The following is a 23,632-nucleotide window of genomic DNA, read 5'->3' on the forward strand; positions in this document are numbered from 1 at the left end:
CTCCCTGTCATTTGATGACATTCTGCATCAGCAACACACGTCGGAGGCTTTTGTGATCTACCGTCATACAGGTGTAACCGGTTATTTTCTTGCCCGGTGCGGGATTCGACACGGGGTGTACTGCACCACAAGGCGACGTCACTAACCGCTGGGCTAAAGGGTCAGACCCGTTAGCTAGGGGCTAACGTGTCTTATTAGTAGTTTACACAGGTAAGGCATGATCAATTACCTGAATTAATCGCTGCCTACTGATTATTTAGCTAGTTGTGACTTATTTAATTATTGCATTTTGTGCGTGCTCTGTCCTTATTCGCCAGCTGTTGTATTCCATTTACATTTCGTATGTGTGTCACCGAAGTCATCATGTCAAAAATGAATATAGCCTAAGTAAAGAGCTTCAAGGAAGCTCTTCGTTCCTGTTGACAAGCTCCTTCGTCGGGACAACACGAGTTAAACAGGGCTTTTGGAGATCACCGGTCAACGACAGATAGATGACGAGGCACAGTCAAGCGGTTTTTGCTTTTAAAAAAGATAATGTTTTATTAAATGGCATATCGTTCTGCAGCGTTTGAACACAGGAAAGCGTTTGAGATATTTTATACTTCCTTTCCCAAGCTGTCTCCCTCTAGTGGACGTATTAACTCAAGAGTGCAGCACTCAGCAGCCTATTATTTCCTCACACAAGCAACCTACCGGGCATTACGTGGTATTAACTGTAGCCTATTGAATAATTATTTAGGACTTATTACTTATAATGAATGATACTTATTTAACTAGCCTATCATTAATTAATCAATCAATCAATCAATTAATTAGTTATGTTATTGCACTCTGTGCGTGCTCTGTCCGTATTCGCCAGCTGTCTGTTATATTGCACTTACTTTTTATGTTGGTGGGGGGCCCAAAACGGAGGCGAGGCCTAGATCCGGCCCTGAGTGTTTCCTCTTTAGATATTCTGTCTTATATTTCCAAATGAAGTTGAATAAGAGCGCTGCACACATCCGGGTAGCGTAGCGGTCTATTCCGTTGCCTACCAAGACGGGGAAGGCGGTTCGAATCCCCGTGTTCCCTCCGGCTTGGTCGGCCGCCCTACAGGCACAATTGGCCGTGGCTGCGGGTGGGAAAGCTGGATGTTGGTATGTGTCCCAGGTCGCCGCACTAACGCCTCCTCTGGTCGGTCGGGGCGCCTGTAGCATGAGCCTCCCACGCGCTACGTCCCTCTGGCGAAACTCCTCACTGTCAGGTGAGAAGAAGCGGCTGGCGACTCCACATGTATCGGAGGAGACATGTGGCTCCACCCCTCCCCGGATCGGCGGGAGGGGTGGAGCAGCGACCGGGACGGCTCGGAAGAGAGGGGTAACTGGCCAAGTATAATTGGGGAGGGGGAAAAAGGGGGGGGAAGCGCTGCACATGTTTTCTGATCAACGTGTAAAGATAAAGCTGGATGCATCAATCTGAATAAACCTTCCGCCTTAGAAAGTAAAGCACGACCCAAAATAGAAAGGCCTCTCTGTAACCAACAGTTAAACATGGATTTTGATTTTTCAACTTTTGATAACAAAAAAATTGAGATTCTTTTATTTGGAGATTTACTTTTTTAGTGATTCCCAAATATTTGACAACTTTTTTTTTTTACCTTTATACGACCTACTGAAAGGATATCAGAATCGTGTACAGTCATTATTTCCCACTTATCTTTATTCCAGTTTTTATTTTTAGTTTTTTGCCAACACGTTTTTGAAAACGGGACTCATTTTCTCAAATCACTCAACACAAATAGTGCACACTTCATTCATATTGCCCAACCGACTACACACTGGTGTGCTCAATCAAAAGCACTTTCATCTTTGGTGGGCTTTGTCATAATACAATAGTTGTGTATGTGGAGAATTCTGCACAGAGAGAGAGAGAGATTGTTCAAGTCTACAGAAATATGTACACAGGCACAAATATGCTGTTGAAACAAAACCCTTTCCTTTTTCTCCACAACAAATCAGTGCAACCTATGCACGACACATCCAATATACATTACAGCTGTGTGAACAAAAATATGCTTTCTATCAAATACAGTAAACAGAAAAGAAAACTTTTGACGGAAAAAATATTTTTAAAAAATGACAAAAAACAAAACAGAGGAAAGTAAAATATTTAGGCTGTATCTCGCCGCCTAGCTGGGTCTGGGCACAGTACCTCAGCATCACAGGTCTCCCTGGTTAGACATTGAGGGAAGAAGCACCTTGAGTGTCATATGCAGCCCTGAATAGCACCCACATCAATATCATCACATGCCTCCTCCATTGCCTGCAGAAGAGGCATGTGCACATAGGGTTGGCGGTCATACACCTTCCACCGCCATGCTGAAAAGAACTCTTCAATGGGATTGAGAAATGGAGAGTAGGGTGGAAGGTATTAAACAAGAAATGTTGGGTGGTCAACAAACCAGTTTTTCTTCACCCCCCCCTTTTCTCCCCAATTGTACCCGTCCAATTATCCCACTCTTCTGAGCCATCCCTCTCACTGCTCCACCCCCTCTGCCGATCCGGGGAGGGCTGCAGACTACCACATGCTTCCTCCAATACATGTGGGTTCACCAGCCGCTTCTTTTCACCAGACAGTGAGGAGTTTCGCCAGGGGGACGTAGCGCGTGGGAGGATCATGGCAGGTTGAAAAAGTTCAACCTGCCAAATCCAGTGATGGTGCACTTTTACACTGCCATCACTGAGTCCAATCTCACCTCCCCACCACTATCTGGTACACTGCTGCCACTGCCAAGGACAAGGGCAGACTGCAGCTTATCATTCCCTCTGCTGACAGGGTGACTGGCTTCAACCTGCCATCCCTCCATGACCTGTATGCTCCCAGGACACTGAGGCAAGCGGGAAACATCATAGCCAAATCATTCCCACCCAGGGCATAGTCTCTTCAAAATAATCCCCTCTGGCAAGAGGCTAAGGTCTATATAAGCCAGAACCTCATACCACAAGAACAGCTTCTTCCCCACAGCAGTAGGCCTTTTTAACAAGCCCCCATACACCCACAAATCCTAACATTTCCATCCACCCACCCACCCCCTTTTATCATCCCTATACTGTGCTCTCTGTGTATGGACACCCTACATAAAACCTGCACTACCCTGTAAGTAACTATTAGTCTGTAAATAACTTCTTCAAATTCTAATTTAACTTTTTGTAAATACAGCTCCTGCCACCCAGTGCTGAGCATCAGGGGCTGCCACGTGGTCTAATGTTCAACTCTGAACTGGTGTTGATTGCACCTCATTGCACCTTACTTTCATTCTCATTTTATTTTATCTTGAATATAAATTATATTTATTATTCTTTTTAACTTTTATCTTTGCTATTTACTGTGGATTTTTCCCTCTTGCTCCAACATACCAAGACAGATTTCTTGTATGTTATTGTCTTGATGCATGCTCAATAATCCAGCTAAGGAAATTCCAGAATGTTGAATCAGTTCATCTGGACACAAGGTTTATTGGGAGAAACGTTTCATCATTCATCGAAGTGACTTCGTCAGTCTTAACTGACTGCAGGTATCCCCAACCTTATAAACAGCTGCTGATATTGACTGTGCCCTTTTAAATGGATCCAATAATTCAATGAAATTTTTCTTATTTCCAATGGAGTTTCACCCATCTCATCTTCCAGAGCTGCGGCTGAAGTACACCTCATAGCACCACAACACAACTGCAAAGCCTGATACTGGATGAGATTTTTTTTCTTCAAGTAGACCGCTTGCAGCAAATTCAGAAACCACACATCCATAATCTAAAATTGATCTGATTAATCCTGATAGTCTGTAGTCATAATTGATGTTCTTTCTGCACCCCATTCACTTCCATCCAAGCACTTCATTACATTCATTACTTTCTTGCATTTAGCAATAATCTTCTGAATGTGTACAAACCATGTAAGTCTTTCACCAAACCACAGCCCGAAGAACTTAAAATTACTCTACTCTCTCAAATTCTTGACCGTATAATTTGTTAAAAAAAAAACACAGCATTTTTGCTATATCCACTGAGAATCTAAATTCCCATTTGTATGATCATTCCTTTATTTTCCCAGTAGCTTCAACTTCTGGACAGTAAAATCACATTCTTATTTTTATTGTTATTGTTATTATTATTATATGATTATTATTATTACTATTATAATCCAAATCACTCCATCATCTGCAAAGAGAAAAAAACCCATTCCATCTACTATTCTCAAAAACACATCATTAATCGTAATAGAGAATGATAATGGACTAATTATACTCCTAGAGCTGCACCATTTTCAACAGCATAATTCACTGAATAGCTTTTTCATATTAATTTTTCATTTTTTTCATTTCATTACTCTAATAGATCTTTCAAGTAGTACATTTTTAATCCACCTAAACATTCTACCTTTAACCCCAAATTTACTTAGTTTTATTAATAGTCCCTCCTTCCATTACATGCCATAGGCTTTTTCTGTATAAAAAATACATTTTTTTTATCTGAGCTTTTCTTATTTCATATTCCAGACATAATGTCGGGTCCATTGTACCCCTGCCTCACCTGAATACACTGATAATTTGACATAAGAGCTTTAGTTCCTATTTTAATTTTCAATCATTCATTAATAATTTTTTCCATTATGTTGCTCCTGTGAAAAGTTAAGGCAATTGTATAATTCATTGGATTAGTGCAATCTTTCCCTGGTTTACGAACTGGTGCACTTACAGCTTCTTTCCAGCTTTTGGGTAGCTTTCCCTTCTCCCATACATCTAAATTAAAATATCCTTAGATAATCCACTAAGATGAGATACCATCACGTAGCAGGTTTCATCTTTACCTGGTTCTGACTTTCTTGTTTTCCTAATGGCATTGTTAATTTCTGTGTTGGTCAATGGAATATTCTGTGTACTGTCATTTCTTCGTTTCACACTAATAAATCAGTGTTGCCTGCTATTGTTGGCTCTCTCTCCCCATTCCTCTTCCGCACCAATATCATCCAAACTGTGTTCTTGAACAAATTATTGTGCAAGAACTTCAGCTGTCTCTTCGTCAGTTAATACTGTAATTCCACCCCTGTCTACTACTGGATATTCATATTCTCTTTTGATCCAATTCCAAGTACTCTAATTATCTCCATACCTTTTCAACTTTAGTTTCTCTTCCAACTGAATCACAAAATGTTCGCCAAAAATTCCTTTGAGCATTTTAATTGTTCTTCTCACGTTAACATGCATCCTTTCATATTCAGTTAAATTCGGAAAGTAGAGTTCTTCCCAAGACTTGCTACGTAACGCATGTGTGTGCGTTACACATTGTGGACGGTAGGTGTCAGTGTCGTTGATTTGTACTTCCGGTCCGTGGGCCTGGCTCAAACGGAAATACGTATTTCAGTTGTTGTGGAATTTCATTGGCTGCGTTTGGGCCGTTTGAAGAGCGCAGTGTGGACAAAGCGGGGGGAAAGTTTGAATTTTGGAGAAGGAGAAACGTTATTATAAAACAAAGAAGCAATGTTTAGACAGGCGTGAGTAAAGTTTAAAGAGGTTTTGTTCATGCGGCTTTGCTTGCGCGATAAGTTTGTGCCGTGGTAATACATTTGGTTTTGTCGTTAGCGCTTGTTTTGTGACTAACGTTAACGCCATAGCGAAAGGAGCGGTAGCCGGCTAACAAGAGACGATTTAGTAACGGGACACACTATTTGTATATTTCTCCCCGGGGCTAACATTAGGTTACCTTTAGGGTTAATGTTTAGGATTAGTACACTTTTTAAGAATAAGTATACTGAGAGAGCCACGAAACCGGAGTCAAATTGCCATATATGTGCAAACGTACATGGCCAGTAAACTGATTTGATTCTGATGTTTAGGATTAAGTTTAGGGTTTAGGAAATGGTTGACGCGGTGTCACCCGAGTGAAATGGCTTTTGAAATAGAAGTCCAATTTAGCTATAGCTAACCCAACACAGAAACAGATATTCAGTATAACTCGTGCCTACACAAACTGCTAATTTGACTAAAACCTGAACGATTTTTCAGGAAGGGCAGAACTCCTCGAAGACCTCCCAAGAAGCCTGCCAGTAATCAGAGCGACCCAGTTGGGGTGAGTGACCTATTCGGTCTATGATGACTAGTAGAAGAATCAGCCAAACCTTTAGGTGATAGTTTACAATCTTCCAAAGTTTGGTATGACTTAATAATCCTGATTAAACAATACAAGGAATTAGAAATGCCAAAATTTCACTGCACGTTGAAGTCATTGTCATTTAATTAGGTATGGTGCCGGGTGAAACCTCTAGAAGCTGGGGATGAGGAATGCTGCATTGAAGTGCTCAGCAGTACCACCATTCAGCTGCATGCACCGGAAGGGCTCAAAGTGAATCGGAATGGCGAGTTGAAAGAGGTATTTTAAGCTAGTGCGAGACTGTTTTCTATTGTTTGTCATGTTTTGATATACAATGTTATTAACCTGAATAGCATATATGCTACCATCTTTTATGCCTCATAGACACAACATTCCTTCAAGAAGGTGTTTTCAGTTGCAACATCTCAGTTTGAGCTATTTATGGAGGTGGCCAAACCTCTTGTGGATGACCTCATTCATTGTAAAAATGGTAAGCCAATCTTCTCACAGGAGACATTTTGTGTTATTTAATAATGGCAACCTATATAACATACACCCTTATGCAGGGCTCGAAATTAACGATGTCCCGGGGACCATAAAAAAATCCTACTGGGACACAAATATATTTTGTCTGGGACAATTCCGGGACAGTGAAAAAAAATGTCAAAGTAAACTTCGAAATAGGTGTTATTTGCAAAGTCATTAATTATGAGTATCTAGACGTTACTTTGTCGTTTGAATAATTTAATAAAAATGTGTGAAGTGAACGGCGAAACTACAGAAGGCTGACGTTCTTGCGGCACCTCACGATAGGGCAGTCAATCGCATGTTCGTGCAAATCATAGAATGCATTCTACGTCATCCACTCTGCCAGTGGCTGCTGCTTGACTCGCGCCAATGCAACATTCATAGAGCCAGAGCGATAGACCATCATCAACGACAGTTAAAAGAAGAAGAAGAAAGAAATGCTGAGGTGGTTGAATAAACAGCCCCCTGATGCAAGCCCCAATACTGCCGACTCCCGAAACTCCCGAAACTAATCATATGTTTAATAAAAGAATAAGTATTTTAAACTTATATGGTGGACCAGAGTCTATGGTGTGATGATTAAGTGACAAAAAAGGATCAAATTATATTATTCTGCATAATTGGGGGGGGGGGGGGCGACGACAAGAATTGAAATTTGGGACACTGTTGGTTATATCCGGGACAATACAAAGTAGAATTCGGGACAGTTGTGGGACACTGAGGAAAAAAGTTAATTTCGAGCCCTGCCCTTATGTCTGATTGGGGTCCTTTCTTCACACTGGTCTACTGGATATTCTTTTACTCGCTCCTCGTAGTACCTATTTTACTGTAGTTTAAACAAGGCTGAACACAGTTACATATACCAATCAAGGGCTAAAAAACTGATGCTATTCTTGGTACGTTTGTATGCTTCTCGTTTGACTGACTATGGGGCTTTGCTGCAGGGCTGCTTTTTACATATGGGATCACAGGAAGTGGCAAGACATTCACGATGACTGGCACCCCTGGCCAGGGTGGACTTCTACCTCGTTCCCTCGACATGATCTTCAACAGCATAGGTCCCTACCAGGCCAAAAGATTTGTAAGAGATTGGCACTAATGTTTAAGAATGGCAGTTCTTTGTTTTAATGTGGCATTTGATTGCTTTGTGAAATGTGCAAACTTCAGTTTATAAAGGCGCAGCTCAGTGCCCTTCTCTTCTACCTGTTCAGGTTTTTAAGGTAGATGATAAGAATGGTTTGGAGGTACAGAACCAAGGTGATGCTTTATTGGAGCGCCAGAGGCTGGGCAACCAGTCAACTGTACCGAAAACCCCCTCCTCTAGGTAAGTCTAACTGCTGTCAAATGCTCAGTATCTGTTGCATAATTCTTAATCCAGTCACAACAGGTCAATATGTTTCTCTAGGTCTAACAATAACTTTGGTGTTTCAGACAAAAGCTTGATCCTGAATTTGCTGACATGATTAAGCCGGAGGAGGCGTGCAAGGCAGAGGGTGTTGATGAGGATAGTAGTTACAGTGTCTTTGTCTCCTACATTGAAATCTACAATAACTACATCTATGACCTACTTGATGAAACACCCTATGATCCAGTCAAGCCAAAGTAAGTTCAGGAATCAGAAAAGGATTTGTTGAAATGGAATGTTTATATAACTAATTGTTCTGTGTCATGGCTTTATTCTTAAAGCTGCATTAAGCAGTGCTTTTGATATTAACAGTAAATCAAGTGACTCCCTGTAATGTGAAAGGTTTGCTAGTAATGCCAATCGCACAGAGACTCAACACCCCAGTCTAGTTTTCTTTAACTTTCAGTTCATTGTTTAGTTTTACTCATCCAGCAAAGGGCACTCGTCTCTCCCCTCCCATCTTATAAAGCTGTCACCACAACTCACAAGCTGAAATTCAGTCTAGGGGGAGGCTCGCAGCAAGTGTAATAACAGAAAATTGTGTGAAGTAGGCAAGTTCTTAGTCTAATATGTTGGTGAACAATTGCACACTTCCACATCCAGAAGAAATAGCACAACCTAGGCATCACTTTTGAGTCCTCTGTGACCATTATCCAGATGAAAAAAAAAAGGATTGTGATCACGTTGTCATTACACTTTAGACAGGACAGGAGGGGTGAGGAGCAGCTTAGTTGTGAATGTCTGTTTTGCAGTCTTTGTGGCACAACTGTCTGACCTATAGCAGTTAAAATCATTAAATGCAGCTTTAATAGATGTCAGTTTTAAAGGATCTGTAGAACCATGTCCTTGCTATACTATATAGTCGCTACCAGATAAAATATTTCTATTTTGTTCGGTGGAATGGTGGAGGCACACCTGTACAGCAGAACATTGAGTTCATGTGCACAACCCCTCAATGGCGTAGTAATAATAATAATTTGTGGGCACTTTTCAGAGCACTCAAGGACACCTTACAGAACACAGTTAAAAAAACACAAGCAGCACTGTATCAGACAGTATAAAATCAAAGCAAAGCAGGGTAGACAATAAAAAGTTCATACAACAGAAGTATAAAATCATTATCAGCACAAAACTCAATGAAGCGTGGATCAGACTGAATATGTCAGTTTGAAAAGGTATGTTTTGAGATGGGATTTGAAAGTTGAAAGAGAGTCAATGTTGCGAATGTCTTGTGGGAGAGAGTTCCATAGGCGGGGAGCAGAATGACTGAAGGCTCTAGACCCCATGGTAGTCAAGCGGACCAATGGTATAGTGTGTTGGAGAGCAGAAGAGGATCTGAGAGTGCGGGAGGGCGTGTGGGTATGAAGGAGTTCAGAAAGATATGAAGGAGCTAGGTTATTAAGGGCCTTAAAGGTGAGAAGCAGGATCTTGAAGTCAATACAGTATTTAACATAGAGCCAGTGGAGTTGCTGAAGAACAGGAGTGATATGATCTATGGAAGGAGTTCTGGTAATGATACGAGCAGCTGAATTCTGGACCAATTGAAGTTTATGAAGACACTTGAGGGGAAGACCAAAGAGGATAGCATTGCAGTAGTCAATACGGGATGTAACCAGGGTGTGAATGAGTATGGCAGTGCCGTTAGGTGTAAGTGACAGGCGAAGACGATTAATATTGGAAGTGGAAGTGGAAGTATGCAGACTGAGTAACATTGTTGATTTGAACTTCAAAAGCTAATGTGCTGTCCAAGATGACACCCAGACTCTTAACCTGAGGCGATGGAGGAATTACAGAATTGTCAATAGTTAGAGAAAAACTATCAGGTTTAGCCAAAATAGATTTATTACCTGCTAGGAGGGCCTCGGTTTTATCATAATTAAGTTTGAGGAAGTAGGATGAAAACCAGGATTTAATTTCTAGTAAGCAGTCCGAAAGGGAAGTGGGTGGAAGAGTGGAGGTAGGCTTGGTGGATAGATGAAGCTGGGTGTCATCTGCATAGCAGTGAAATTGAATGCCAGATTTCCTGATAATGTGGCCAAGAGGTTGTAGGTAAATAATAAATAGGAGGGGTCCCAATACAGAGCCCTGGGGAACACTGGTAGTAACAGGAAAGGACTATGATCTCAAATTTCTAAGTAGCCCATACATTGCGAAATTAAGTTCCTGCACACAAGGATGTGAGCATCTTTTATAATATTTACGGTAAATTTGAAAATTCATCACTGCTGAAGACATCATCCAGGTGTTATTATTATTGCAACCAGCCTTGTGGAAAATTAATCAGATTCATGCAAAGATGCAACTAAATTAACAGTAAACAACTTTGTTTTGTTAGCTTATGAGAAAGATTCCAGAGTCACTGATAAAAAGCTACACCAGCTAACGTTTCAAATAATGAAACGTGCTCTAGTAGCCCAGACTTACACCATCATGTTACTCACCGTTTATCAGTTGTTGTTTTTTTTTGGGGGGGGGGGTTGGTGAAGTAGAGCTCCCTAAATGTGTTTCCATCTGCTGTGTATACACACACACACACACACAGACACACATACATATATGTATACATACATTATCCAAACTGCTTATCCTTAATGGTTTGGATTCCGATTTCTTTTTGTTGCAATGCAGTCATTTCCACTTTGTAGATGTTTGTCCTTTCTCATCCTCAATACATGAGATGTGCCATATCATGTATTCCCTTTATGACATTTGTGCTTTTTCATTGCAGAGCAACTCAATCTAAAATTCTCCGAGAGGATCAAAACCACAATATGTATGTGGCTGGATGCACAGAGGTTGAAGTCAAATCAACTGAGGAGGCCTTTGAGGTTTTCTTGAGAGGTAAGATGATAATGACATGCACTTAGAACAGAACAGAATAGAATACACATTATTTGTCATTTGTACATACATACAATGAAATTAGTTCTCTGCATTTAACCTATCCTGGCTGTGTAGCTAGGAGCAGTGGGTAGCTGCCGTGCAGCACCTGAGGACCAACTCCAGTTATCTTTTCCTATTGCCTGGGTCAGGGGCACAGACAGGATTATCAACCATAACATGCATGTCTTTTTGATGGTGGGAGGAAACTGGAGTGCCCGGAGGAAACCAATGCAGACACAGGGAGAACATGCAAAAACTCCACACAGAAAGGACCTGGGACAGCCTGGGGTTTGAACCCAGGACCTTTTTTGCTGTGAGACAACAGTGTTAACCACTGGGCCACCGTGGTGCCCTAGGAATATATGCTGTAAATCAAGTAAATTATATAAAGAACATTATTGTTAGGCTGAGATTTTACAGACCAGGGGCCTCTTGAATAAACAGTGTTCACACACAAAACCTTGCTTTTATAGAATGTATAAAAAGTAAACTTGACGTAAGGATATACTGTCACACGACCCATGTGTGTACACACATTGTGGAGACCATGGAAAATAATGTCTCCAATGGCAGAGTAATTAAATGAAGCATAATGGCCTTTTTGCTCAATGCATTTCACTCTTCTTTCAAAGGATAATTGGGTAACATTTTATTTTAGGGGTCGGAAATTATTTAGTAATTTACTAGTAATAAGGTGGTAATTATCACATAATTTCTTAGAAATAAGGTTGAAATTACCTTGTAATTTCCTAGTAATAAGGTGGTAGTTTTTACAGGTAATTTACAGCTAACCCTAACCCCTAACCCAAATTACAAGGTAATTTCAACCTTATTTCTAAGAAATTACGTGATAATTACCACCTTATTACTAGGTCATTTTCGACCCCCTAAAATAAAGTGTATCCGATATAAGAGTTAAATATTGGATAAAACCTGCTTACAGTTGTAGCCTATAGGCAGTAAAATATTCCTTGTATGAAAAACAATGATTTTGCCTTTCCAACTTATATAATGCCTTGATGCTTTTGAAAGTGTTTCTAATTACAATGAATATGTATACAAAGTTTCACCAACCTTTATACACAACCGTCCCACTGTGCGCATGTGTGCAGTTTGTTAAAATATTATTGTTTATCCATATGCTTAACAAATCTATCAACTCTCAGATGACAGTGGTTACCTGACTTGGCTCCATACCTACATTGACTCATATTTTTACAGAAAAAAAGGCTTACCTCTCCTGAATGGAGGATGGATAACCAGACCCTACCTCCCCAACATGCAGCGAATGCTGCCACAGTTTAGATGCACTAAGATGTGATATCAAATTTGAAATGAAAAGGCGATAATCAAGATGTCCCCTATGCAAATGTTGATTTTTTTTTTAACAGCAATTTAAAATCTTACAGCTGACATCCGTGAGTACTCAGCTTGATTGTCTTGCAGTGGTCTGTAGGCACTGGTGGCACACAGCCACTCCCACCCTCTTCACTTTGGGTCTCGTCTCCACCACAGGGCATATCTGTTACAGTGTCAGTCTATTCAGTTTTCTTGTTTAGTTTATACACATGTTTTTAGTGTAGGTCCTACACTCAGGCTCCTGGTATTGGAGTTCTCTAGTTTCAACTCTGGCCAGAGAATGGCTTCTTCTCTCAGCGGGTCAGGAAAGGGAGGGGTGTCCACAAGAGGTCTCAATTTTTCTTAAAATCAAATGACTTAACAAAAAAACCTACCTAAGTATTAAACTATCTTAAAGTTGCAGTTCTGAAGATTTCTATTTTATTTATACATAGGATGATTCGTGGTAACTGCGGTGGCTTTTGGGCAACTCACATTCCAGAGATCCATTCATAATAAAACAGTTCCCAGTGCTATTAAGCCAGCGCCCACCACATTGCCAAACAAATAAAACATGATTGAATCTTGAGGTTTAGCTGTTGATGCGGTAGTGTTTTTTTCTTGGGTTTTTTCTTGCATATCTGCTTGCTAGTCAGAACAACTTCTTTGTCTTCAAACCCTCTGCTGCCTTCCACATTCGACTGCTATGCTGAAGACATAAAACGCAATGCTCAGTATTTTTTTTTTTGGGAGGGTCCAACCCCACAATTACCGTTAAAATAAGCAAAAACTGTTATTTGTATACTTGCTATGGTTTTAAATGAAGCCGTGATAGAAAGTATCAGAAGGGACGCTTATTTGCTTGCAGATTTTCAAGAATGTGATTTTAGATTTGACATTGCAAGCTCACATCTATCTAAACTGTTAATTTTATGTGAATTAATTTGAGAGGTTTGAGATTGAGAGTGGTTGAGTCGACAGATTTTGGGAAATGTGGTGGCGAGGTCAGTTCATCACATCACACACAACAGAAAAAAGGGGTCACACCAACAGGAATACATGGAATTCTGAGGGAAGGCAATCTGCGTGATTAGCAAGTTAGCTAGCCTTTACACAAACCCATAGACAAAAAGGGATTAATGAGGGCTTTTCAGCTGAACCTGCACAATGGACTATATGTCTGTCACCGTGCTTTAACATTTTTTTTGTTTGTCAAATTGTATTATTTTTCAGGTCAGAAAAAGAGAAGGATTGCAAACACCCAGCTGAATAGAGAGTCCAGCCGCTCCCACAGTGTTTTCACCATCAAATTGGCACAGGCTCCCCTGGATGCAGATGGAAGCAACATTCTACAGGTCAGATGAATACTGCATTTGTAATATTGAGGTTTGAAATTCGTTAATGATTTATATTTGAATGCTTACATCATGATACAAGGACTAGGTTTGTTATATTTTTAGCCATATTTTCTGTTTTATGTGAATGCTTTTACACCTGCTGTGTCTCAGGATAAGAACCAGGTGACTGTGAGTCAGCTCTGCCTGGTAGACCTGGCAGGAAGTGAGCGCACCAGTAGGACCAGGGCAGAAGGCAGTCGTCTACGTGAAGCAGGTCAGTTGTGTTGCCAAAAAGTAGGTACTGTATGTCTATTTTTTTCATGTGAGATTAAATTACTTTTCCATTGCAGGAAACATAAATCAGTCCTTGATGACATTGCGGACATGTATTGAGGTGCTTCGTGAAAACCAGAAGTGTGGCATCAACAGGGTTTGTATTTCCTGTGATCATTATGCTAAGAACTCCATCTCTGTCACTGATGTGCACTATTGGTAAAATAATTTTTCTCCCACAGATGGTCCCCTACAGAGACTCTAAAATAACACATCTATTTAAGAACTACTTTGATGGAGAGGGCAAAGTTAGAATGGTTGTGTGTGTCAACCCCATGGCTGACGACTATGAGGAAAGCATGGTAAATCTACCTCCTGTCTTCTTAGAAGTCTGTGTATCTTGAATTGAGTTGTATAAAAATGCAAGTTTCTTTTTCATTTAGTTAGAGAAAGGGACTTGTGTTGTAAACCTTAAAAAGATGTCTTGTGTGCACAGCTGGTGATGCGTTTTGCAGAGATGACCCAGGAGGTGGAAGTTGCCCGACCAATGGACCGGTCCATCTGTGGCCTGGCTGCAGGCCGGCGTCAGAGAAACCAGGCCTTCAAAGAGGAACTCTCTCGAAGACTGGAAGAGCGTGGTGGTCCAATAGACAGAGGTAACTGTTAACCTCAAAATACGACCACCATATTTAGGTTCACTAAACTGTTCCCTAAACTCAGTTTGGTCTGTAACTTGGTTTGGTTTCTTTCTCGGTTCATAAAAAAACAAAACAAAACATGATTTTCTTAAACTCTCCTGAAGATTTTCAACTTTCATCACAAATAGAAAGAGGACATAACTTCCCTTGATAGTTTTCGTCATAGGATTATGTGATAAGATATTCAAAAGTGGTAGACAACTTCAAGTCTTGGCAAGACTAGTTAACCTGGTGTCAGCAAAAAAATGTCATATATTGCTTTTTAAAACATTGGCATATTATTATTGTGACTCTTTGTTTCTCATAATTGTGGTGAAAGTTGAAGTCATTCATCTGTTTCCTGTTCAAATTAGTTCAAATTACAGACCTCGATATGGCATAGCCTACAGTGAACGCAGTTGGTTACAATGCTGATGCTTAGTTTTCATTCGTTGCTGTCTACCACTGTATACACGCACCCAGTTACATAGTTAGCTGTGAGATATAATGGCAAGTAGGAATGTTCATGTTAAGGTGTTGTGCAACAACATGTAAAAAAAAAAGAAGAATAAGAAAAAAGCAAACACTGCCTAAGAAAATAATCATTTGTGTTTGGTGCTAATTTGAGGATGGGTACAGTCACAACTGGGAAGTGATAAAGGGGGGTTTTGGAAGACAGTGATGATCCTTAAACCTGCATTGTAGAAAAATCGCGTTATATCGTGTTACATGGGCCAAGGCCTGTATTGAGCAGTTATTGGTTGAATACGTGAACCATTACCCCCCCCTACACCATACTACAGTGGCATGGAACTTTGCTCATTAGAGTAGCTTGTATTTCTAGAGGCACCCACAGAAAAGTACCTCATGGAGTCAGGGTTAGGGATATAATTAAAGACATACTAAGCAAAGCATGTTTTTTGAGCTGTAAACTGAATGATATGATTGTACGGTGATGAAACACATCAATGCTGGTGTTAATATTGAAATGTCTTAGCAAATTTACAAAAATCAGTGTTTCATGGGTTGAAAATGGCTCAAAATGCCATCTACTGTTTTAAATCAGCCCTGAACCTTGCAAGGCCATTGCTGACAGAGTTGACCGGGTTGGGATTTATCTACGTAGAAATTTGGAAGAAGAAAAAAAAGAACATTAACGCCCTCTAATCAGAGGTGGGCAACCCACCTCCCCCAGCCCCGCCCTTGTGAAACTGCGCTCATTTTCAAATATATGCTGATTGAGATTCATCAGTCACAGGAGTTTACTCGCTAACCTTGTGCCTTTATTACTTTTTCTACCAACCTTTTGAATTTCTCTCAATTTACAGTTAGTTATATTATTTCATCATTTTCAATTTTGGCGCAATGGTTTGGACTTGTGCTTTTGATGCTGTAGAAGCACCACTGGACAACTGGGTCGGTTGGGCTGGGGGAGCAGTTGCCTGTCGCCCACCCCCTTCCATCTGTGGTGCATCTGCGTCGTAGCAGTCATGACGTCTTCCCGGGGCAGTGTCCGATGCCGTGCCAGAAGACAGGCTGGTGGAGGGGACTGGGTACGGCGGAGTGCAGTGAGCCGGCAGCTTACGCTGGGCCCTTCTTGTGACTCTCCCCAGCTACTCTTGCCCATGCTCCTGCCTCACACATCCATGCCCCCCCTCTCAGCCCCTTGCCCACTGTTAAGCATTTTTTTAAATTGTGCAGTGGGTGGAGTTAGGCTTAGACCTAGGGGAGAAGTTACACTTTAAATTCTCTTTCTTTCCTAGATGTACCCATCGTTATAAGCCAGCTAGTGCACAGCTTTCCCCCACTACCTTCTTGTGAGCTGACTGATCCTCATGATGACATCACCCTGCCCAGGGTGATTGAGGTTCTGGAGCAGAGGCAGAGAATCCGACAGAAGATAATTGAAGAGTACAACAGAGCAGGTGAGCGCTTTTGTTTTTTCTCAGTCTTTATCCACCAGGTTAATTTTACCATTGGATTTGACACCTTGGCTCCCATATTTCTAACCCTGGGGTAAAATTTCAGCCAACGCGATAAAGACTGTACTTCAGGAACAAGATGGCAACCGTGCCTCCAAAGACAATTATATTAATGAACAAAATGGCAAACTGGGAGAGAAGGACAAAGTCATCCATAACCAGAAGGCTGAAATTGAGCGTTTGAATAAAGAAAACAAGATGCAAGAGCAAAAGGTGAGAAACCAAAAATGCCCCTTCTACCACACTTTGGTTGGACTGTTGGTTGGTTGACAATGTCCTCTGTCTTGGTTGAACATCTGACGTGGCTCTTCCTCAGATTAACATACTGCAGAAGACCACCAATATTTACGAAGAAAACAAGCGTTCGCTGCAGCTGGAGCTGGAAACTAGAGAGCAGAGGCTGTACAGGGAGCTGTCGGAGAAGAGACGCATGGAGCAGCGCATGCATGGCCTGGTCTCCAACACCCAGCACAAGTGGGAAAAAGAATGTGTGAGTAACAAGTTTAAATTAAAAAGATAAAGTTGGGTGCATTTTTTTTGTCATTGTAGCCAGCTAATGTTGTGGCATGAAGAGCTACACTGGGAACTGGATTAATTTATTTGAGCCCTTGGCTTATCTCGTGTTCATCTGCCACCTGCTGTTTGCCATTACTGTCAACCTGTCATCATTACTTTCACCATTTAAATATTGTTTCTTCATTAAGCTTGAATGTGCTTTTGGAATGCAGAAGAGAGAGTTCAATCTTTAATATATGTGGATGGGTATTGGACCATGGTAAACCTTTTGCCCCCGACACTGTTTAAAGATTAAATTGCTTTATACAGGAGATGAAAATCACATATGGACTTGCCTCTCTGCTCCACAACACCCTTGGTGCCCTGTGTGAAGCAAGATAAATAGTTGGCACACATGGGCACTCCACTACTGTTTACTATGACCCTATTTTCCGTTTACACCCCCTCCCACACACACACACACACACACTCACAATTTGTCACATTGTGGCCTGTTAGCTAGCTAACTTGCAACCCACTGATGGTTGCTTTGCCATCTTCAGTTGTGAAAGTTCTGGGAAATGGCAGATCACAAGAATCAATTTTTCCTCTTATCTGTGACAATAAGGCAAGCTTTAATTTTGTTAGTCAGTCAAAATTGTGGTTTGTCAGTTGTGGCAAAATTCCATACTGTGCAGTCAAAGTGGTGTGTGTGTGTGTGTGTGTGTGTGTGTGTGTGTGTGTGTGTGTGTGTGTGTGTGTGTGTGTGAGAGAGAGAGAGAGCGAGATAAGCACAAGGGCAAGAACAAGGCTATGTGCCACGTTTGGTCTGCTGGACCAGAGAGCAGTCAGTTTCTTTGTAATAATCTCTCAAGGTAGTGATGGCAAGTCACTGAGGGCAGGCACAAATAAAAAATCCCATGTAGTACCATATCTGTTAACGTTCATATGTTTTCTGGACAGGAGAGGCGTGTCAATGCAAAGCAGCTGGAGATGCAAAACAAGCTGTGGGTAAAAGATGAGAAGCTGAAGCAACTAAAGGCCATCGTGACAGAGAAGGGGATGCCAAGTTGTCCTGTGCCCCCTCCACGTCAGATCCAGCCACAGCAGCCTCACAAGGCAGAGCGGCTCCCCGCCAAGAGATCAGCTTCACCCTCGCCAGTACCTGTATGTTATGCTAACATGCACCTCCTCTGTCATCTTTCTTATCCACCTTGTTTGATAACAAACTGACCATACTAGCCATAATATGATGAGCAAATTTGTGTGGCAACACGATTTTATCGATTTCAAATTAACATTGTCATTTCTACTATGCCTTGACTAAATGGACTAATATGCGATGATTTTAATTGACTGATATATGGACCTGTACTTTGATTCTTTCTTTAGGTTTTGAGCTGTGTGTCTGTGCACAGTGTATGCTAACTGCATGTAGCCACAACTTTTCCACTCTGCTCCACATTCTCCTATTGATCCTCTCCAGGTCAGGCCAGTGCCAGAGTCATTGCCAGATTTGAAGTATGAGGCTACATGTAAGCCAAGACACCCTTCCCCCACCCCAAGCACCGCTAGCTCTGTCTCTGTGGCCTCCTGTACCTCTGAGTGGGTGTCTCAGGGCAGCAGGCAGGGTTTCCATTCCCCCAGTAAACCCACTAGATCCCACATCCTAGGACCCCAGTCCAGACTTGTTAGGAGGGAGGGCAGGCGTTGTGCTTGGAAGGAAGAACAAGAGCTATTTCTTTCCCCTTCTGCTGATGTATGGCTAGAGGAGAGAGCTTACAGGGTCAGTGTATTACTTGTGAGCAGCATAGTAGAGGTTTTAAAAAAAAAAAAAAGTCAACCATTTTCATGAATAATATAGGGCTGCTCCGTTTTTAGTCTGGTGGAATATTTGGTTTATCTCCCAGGTCAGAGGCAATGCTTTGGTGTGAGCATGGCCCTTTTCTGTTTTTTTTCTTGTGCTTTATACTAAATAAATTGTTCTTACCCTTTTTTAAAAAGACAGCTGAATAAATTGTTACAGCTAAATTGTAGTTGTTGGGTTGCACCACAGTTTTTCCTCCTTTTTGTATTATGTGTTACTTGATTTGACAAAGGAAAACTGTTCCTGTTTTACAGGCAGATACTAGTATGCTACCCTTTAGACATAAACATGTTTATTCACCCTTGAATAGGAGGTTGATTTCTGTCATGTAATTTAACTTCAGTAGTAACTCCAGTTTCCCCCCTGTTGCTGCTCTTCTACTCTTCATTGCCTCTTTGAGTAGACATCAACACCAGTGCGGCCTCTGCACCGACGTTCCCGCTCTGTTGAGGGGAGGTGGGTTGACCACAAGCCCGCCTCCAATGTGGACTTGGATACGGTTATGCAGCCAGTAATTCCCAATGCCATCAAGGTGTCAGCCCCCAACGAGAAAGCCCTCTCCAAGTGTGATAAGTATCTGCTGACTCACCAGGAGGTTGCCTCTGATGGAGAGATTCGGACCAAACTGATAAAGGTATGTCAATGTTGTGTGTGTGAAGTCCTCATAAGTGGGTTTTGGGCTGCAGTCAAAAAACTGAATGCATCTAACATGGTTATTTGTTTGGAAATGACTAGAGATGCATCAGTAGCAGTAATACCAGATCTAAGCTAAGCAGTAATACCAGGTCTCATATGCACACATCCTGGCTGCTGAAGGGGTAATTTTTCAAGTTTTGGCTCCTGGGTGGTTTGGAGTGTGCACAGCATGTCTTTTCTTTCTCATCGATTGAAACCAGGAATATAAAGAGAGAGCTGCTGTAGACACACTGTGATGTATGTTCTCTTCTCTCAGGGTGAGGTTATTAAAACCAGAGGGGGAGGACAGGCAGTCCAGTTCACTGACATAGAGACCCTAAAACAAGAGCCTCCCATAGCTCCAAGGTATGGTCCAAAGCCAAATCTAATCAGATGCTGGGCACCCTGATAATGTAGTCAGGCGCATGTGGTTTACAATCTCTTTGTCTTTGTTACGGTTAAGCCGCAAGAGGAGATCGTCAGAGAACAGCCCAGCCAAGAAGGTTGAGCGAGAAAACGAAGACTGGACAGATGTTGAAACAAGGGTAATGAGATCAAATTTGCCACTGACGATGTTTTTTATTATCATTATTATTTATTACATTTTATTTAATAGGCGTCTTTTTCTATCAGTATCGCTTTCATTAGTGTAATAGATGAAGCTTTTCTTCAGAAACAGACTGTACAGTTTGAATTGCCTTGTATTGATGAGCTAAGGTGGGATATTGCTGTCTTCCCAGAGTTGGCTCTGGTAAGAAAATGACTTCAGTTAGACTTCTCTCTGAGCGGGCCAGGGAGGGGTTAGAGGGGCCGGCATCTGCTTCATCATAGAAGCGTACAAGCTTTAATTTTCCGTGCAAATTGCACAATAAATGTCTATGTGTCATTTAACCTTCAAGACGATTGGCTTTTCTTTCTTTTTTCTTTTTTTTTCAGCCACTAAGAATATGCATATGTGCAGAGACTAAACTCCTATGAATAAGGCTTAAAAGAAATGACACATGCCGTTTAATAGTGGTTTCTAATCAGTAATGACAATTTATAGTGTTGTGTTATATTATATACCCTTTTAGAGATCTTTTCTTGAGCTCGAATAATGCATATGGACGCATTCACATTAGAAGTAAATGGCAGGTGACACAATTTGGCCCATTTTACATATCTTTTTATTTCTATGTGGGAATATTGTAGTTAGGATGTTATTTTTTCATAATTACAAACACATTACAAAATTGTACCTTTTCACTGTGGTTAACTGAGTTATTGTCAATGATAAATCTGGACCGCTTCAGTGAAAGTGAAACAGTATAGCATCCTTCACAAAACAATATCATTGACAAGCGGGGATTTTGATTTACAATATGTGGTGAGATATATATATATATAAAATCTTTTCTCTACCTTTATCCCAATTGAATATGTCAAATTTACATATTCTAAGTTGGTCATCCATTGCATAGTGCTTACAGTTGTTGGGGAGGGCGGTATCACCTGCAGGTTTCTCCGGGGCAACGCAACACATAAGGAAGCCCATGCTATTGGCCTCTGCCACCTGTAGGAGTTATTTAAAGCAGCGGGACACTACCCTTGCTGGCTCCTCACCCAGGAGGAACTACCTATGACAGTCCGCTGCACGGCTCGAGCACTGCATGTTGTTGTTTTTGTTGTTGTTTTTTTTTTTTTTTAAACATTATTTATGTATTTGTTGTCTTGTTTTCCTTAGTGTGCTGTTGCCATGGAGATGAGGGCTGGATCAAATATGGGCCCTGGTTATGAGCATCGTCAATACACTAAGTAAGAAACTGGCCTTTAAATTAGAATAGCACTTTCTATTGACTGGTGAAATCACATCTGAGTGTTTGATTGAGTTTCATTTTTTGTTTCAGGCGAAGGAAACCATAAGAAGATCCCAACACCCGCTGCATTCATCACTCCCAAATATCAAGTAAAACTCCTTGCTAAAAATTAAATGGAGGCACAGGACATTGTAGATCTTTGAATTTGTTAAGTGGGACTCATTTCTAAATGCCATTACTCACAATATGTTAAACTTTTTATATCTAGCCTTAGTAATGATATTTAAACAATTTCTATGCTTTCATATATGCAAGTGTGTGTGTGTGTGTGTGTGTGTTTTTGTGTGTGTGTGTGTGTATGTGTTTGTGATGCGTGCGTGTGTACACTTTGTTTACCAAAGCGAAAAATCCAAATATTTTATATCTTTCCATAAAATCATGTGATTCATTCAAAGAGGGGATAACTTCTTGGGTATCATGGCTGCGCTGCTTTAGATTGCCCTTTTATGGTTTTGTGTTTTTTTTTTTGTTAGTGAGTTTGTTTCTCTCTTCACACTTGTTACATGTCACATAAGAAATCACTGGATGTTAGTGAAGAGGCGCCATACCATATACTTTAGTCCGCTGCATACTGTATTATTCTGTGTCTTGCTTGGTGCCATAATATTGAACCTCAGGTTTGAATTTTGATCGCTCATTTAATTTGGATATACATATTTTCATCACTTTTGTTGTCAGCTGAGTATAAAATGCACTTTATTCTTAAATCTCTTCAAAGTGGTCTTCTTTCAAATCAGAATTAAGTCACAGAATTATTTTTTCTGGATGTTAAGAATCCCATTTACCCAACAACCGAGTAGATAAAACTATTCAACTGTTACCAGCTTTGCTGAAATTATCTTACAAACAACATTTTAACATGTCATAGCACAGATTGTGATTTCTTCTGAAAATGTATGAATTAAAAACACTAACAAGATGACATATCAAAAGGATAATATATTGTGTGTATCTCTCTTACTTTGACTAAGCTCGTGGTAGCTTCTAAACCAACTGCCTGTCTATTAAAGACTTCTGGCCTTTTCTGAGACCTACAATGCTAGACATTGTTAATTTATCACTTACTGCTGGCATTGTTCCTAGCAGTTTTAAGACAGCTGTGGTCAAACCTCTACTTAAGAAACCACGCCTCGATCCAGGGTCTCTTAATAACTATCAACCAGTCTCTAAACGTCCGTTCTTTTCGTAAGTACTAGAGAGTTGTGTATCAACAACTTTCGTCGACCCATATAGACGAAAACTATGTATGTGAACCTTCTCAATCGGCTTTCAGGGCCTGTCGCTCCACTGAAACTATTCTGACCAGAGTGGTAAATGGTCTTCTAGCTATGGACTCTGACTCCACCTCTCTGTGCTTCTAGTAGTGGACCTCAGTGCAGCCTCAGACACCACCGATCACTGTATACTATTAGAATAAATTGTAATTTTGGTGTCTCTGGCCTAGCTCTTTCTCGGCTTAAGTCCTACTTGTCTGGAAGAGCACTGTGTCTGCTGTAACAATGCATCAAACTTCTCTGATGTTAAATATATACCTCCAGCTTGGTCGGGCGTCCCTACAGACACAGTTGGCCGTGTCTGCGGGTGGGAAGCCGGGTGTGGGTATGTGTCCTGGTCGCTGCACTAGTGCCTCCTCTGGTCCGTCGGGACGACTGTTCGGGGGCGAGGGGGAACTGGGGGAGGGGGGGTAGCGTGATCCTCCCGCGCGCTACGTCCCCCTGGCGAAACTCCTCACTGTCAGGTGAAAAGAAGCGGCTGTGTCGGAGGAGGCATGTGGTAGCCTGCAGTCCTCCCCGGATCGGCAAAGGGGGTGGAGCAGCGCCCGGGACGGCTCGGAAAATAGGGTAATTGGCCAGTACAACAAAAAGAGGAGTGACTGGCTTAGGAGGGTAAAAGTGCTCGAGTGAAAAATACTCAGTGTTAAACTTTTTTTCATGAAATTGTGGAGTGTCGAGCGACATGAGGGTGGTATGGTGGAGTGGCGGCCATGCCACCCTGGTTTACGGCATACCACCCCGATAACGCCTGCTCTCAGAAGCTAAGCAAGGTCAGGCCTGGTTAGTACTTGGATGGGAGACCGCATAGGGATAACAAGTGTAACTTTTTTTTTTTTTTTTTTACCCAATTTCCCCTCGGGGATGAATAAAGTATTCTGATTCGGATTTCCCGTAAGAATCTTTATATAAAGAGCATCA

General features: G+C 41.3%; 1 protein-coding gene across 1 annotated transcript; it reads left to right on the plus strand.

Moving 5' to 3' along the window:
• Positions 1-5,514: 5,514 nt before the first annotated feature.
• Positions 5,515-22,346, plus strand: kif23 (kinesin family member 23). Its single transcript, XM_056281942.1, is given in 23 exon segments — positions 5,515-5,528; positions 6,040-6,103; positions 6,275-6,403; positions 6,509-6,614; positions 7,597-7,733; positions 7,864-7,976; positions 8,084-8,258; positions 8,930-8,997; positions 10,786-10,898; positions 13,512-13,633; positions 13,787-13,889; positions 13,966-14,045; positions 14,131-14,250; positions 14,385-14,544; positions 16,329-16,490; positions 16,594-16,760; positions 16,864-17,037; positions 18,006-18,209; positions 19,313-19,543; positions 19,862-19,950; positions 20,048-20,129; positions 21,308-21,378; positions 21,471-22,346. Coding segments are annotated over 23 exon segments (2,700 nt in total). The 3' UTR covers positions 21,487-22,346.
• The last annotated feature ends 1,286 nt before the right edge of the window (positions 22,347-23,632 follow it).

The sequence above is a fragment of the Lampris incognitus genome, chromosome 6 (genome assembly GCF_029633865.1).
Source record: "Lampris incognitus isolate fLamInc1 chromosome 6, fLamInc1.hap2, whole genome shotgun sequence".
In the NCBI taxonomy this organism is placed as follows: Eukaryota; Metazoa; Chordata; class Actinopteri; order Lampriformes; family Lampridae; genus Lampris; species Lampris incognitus.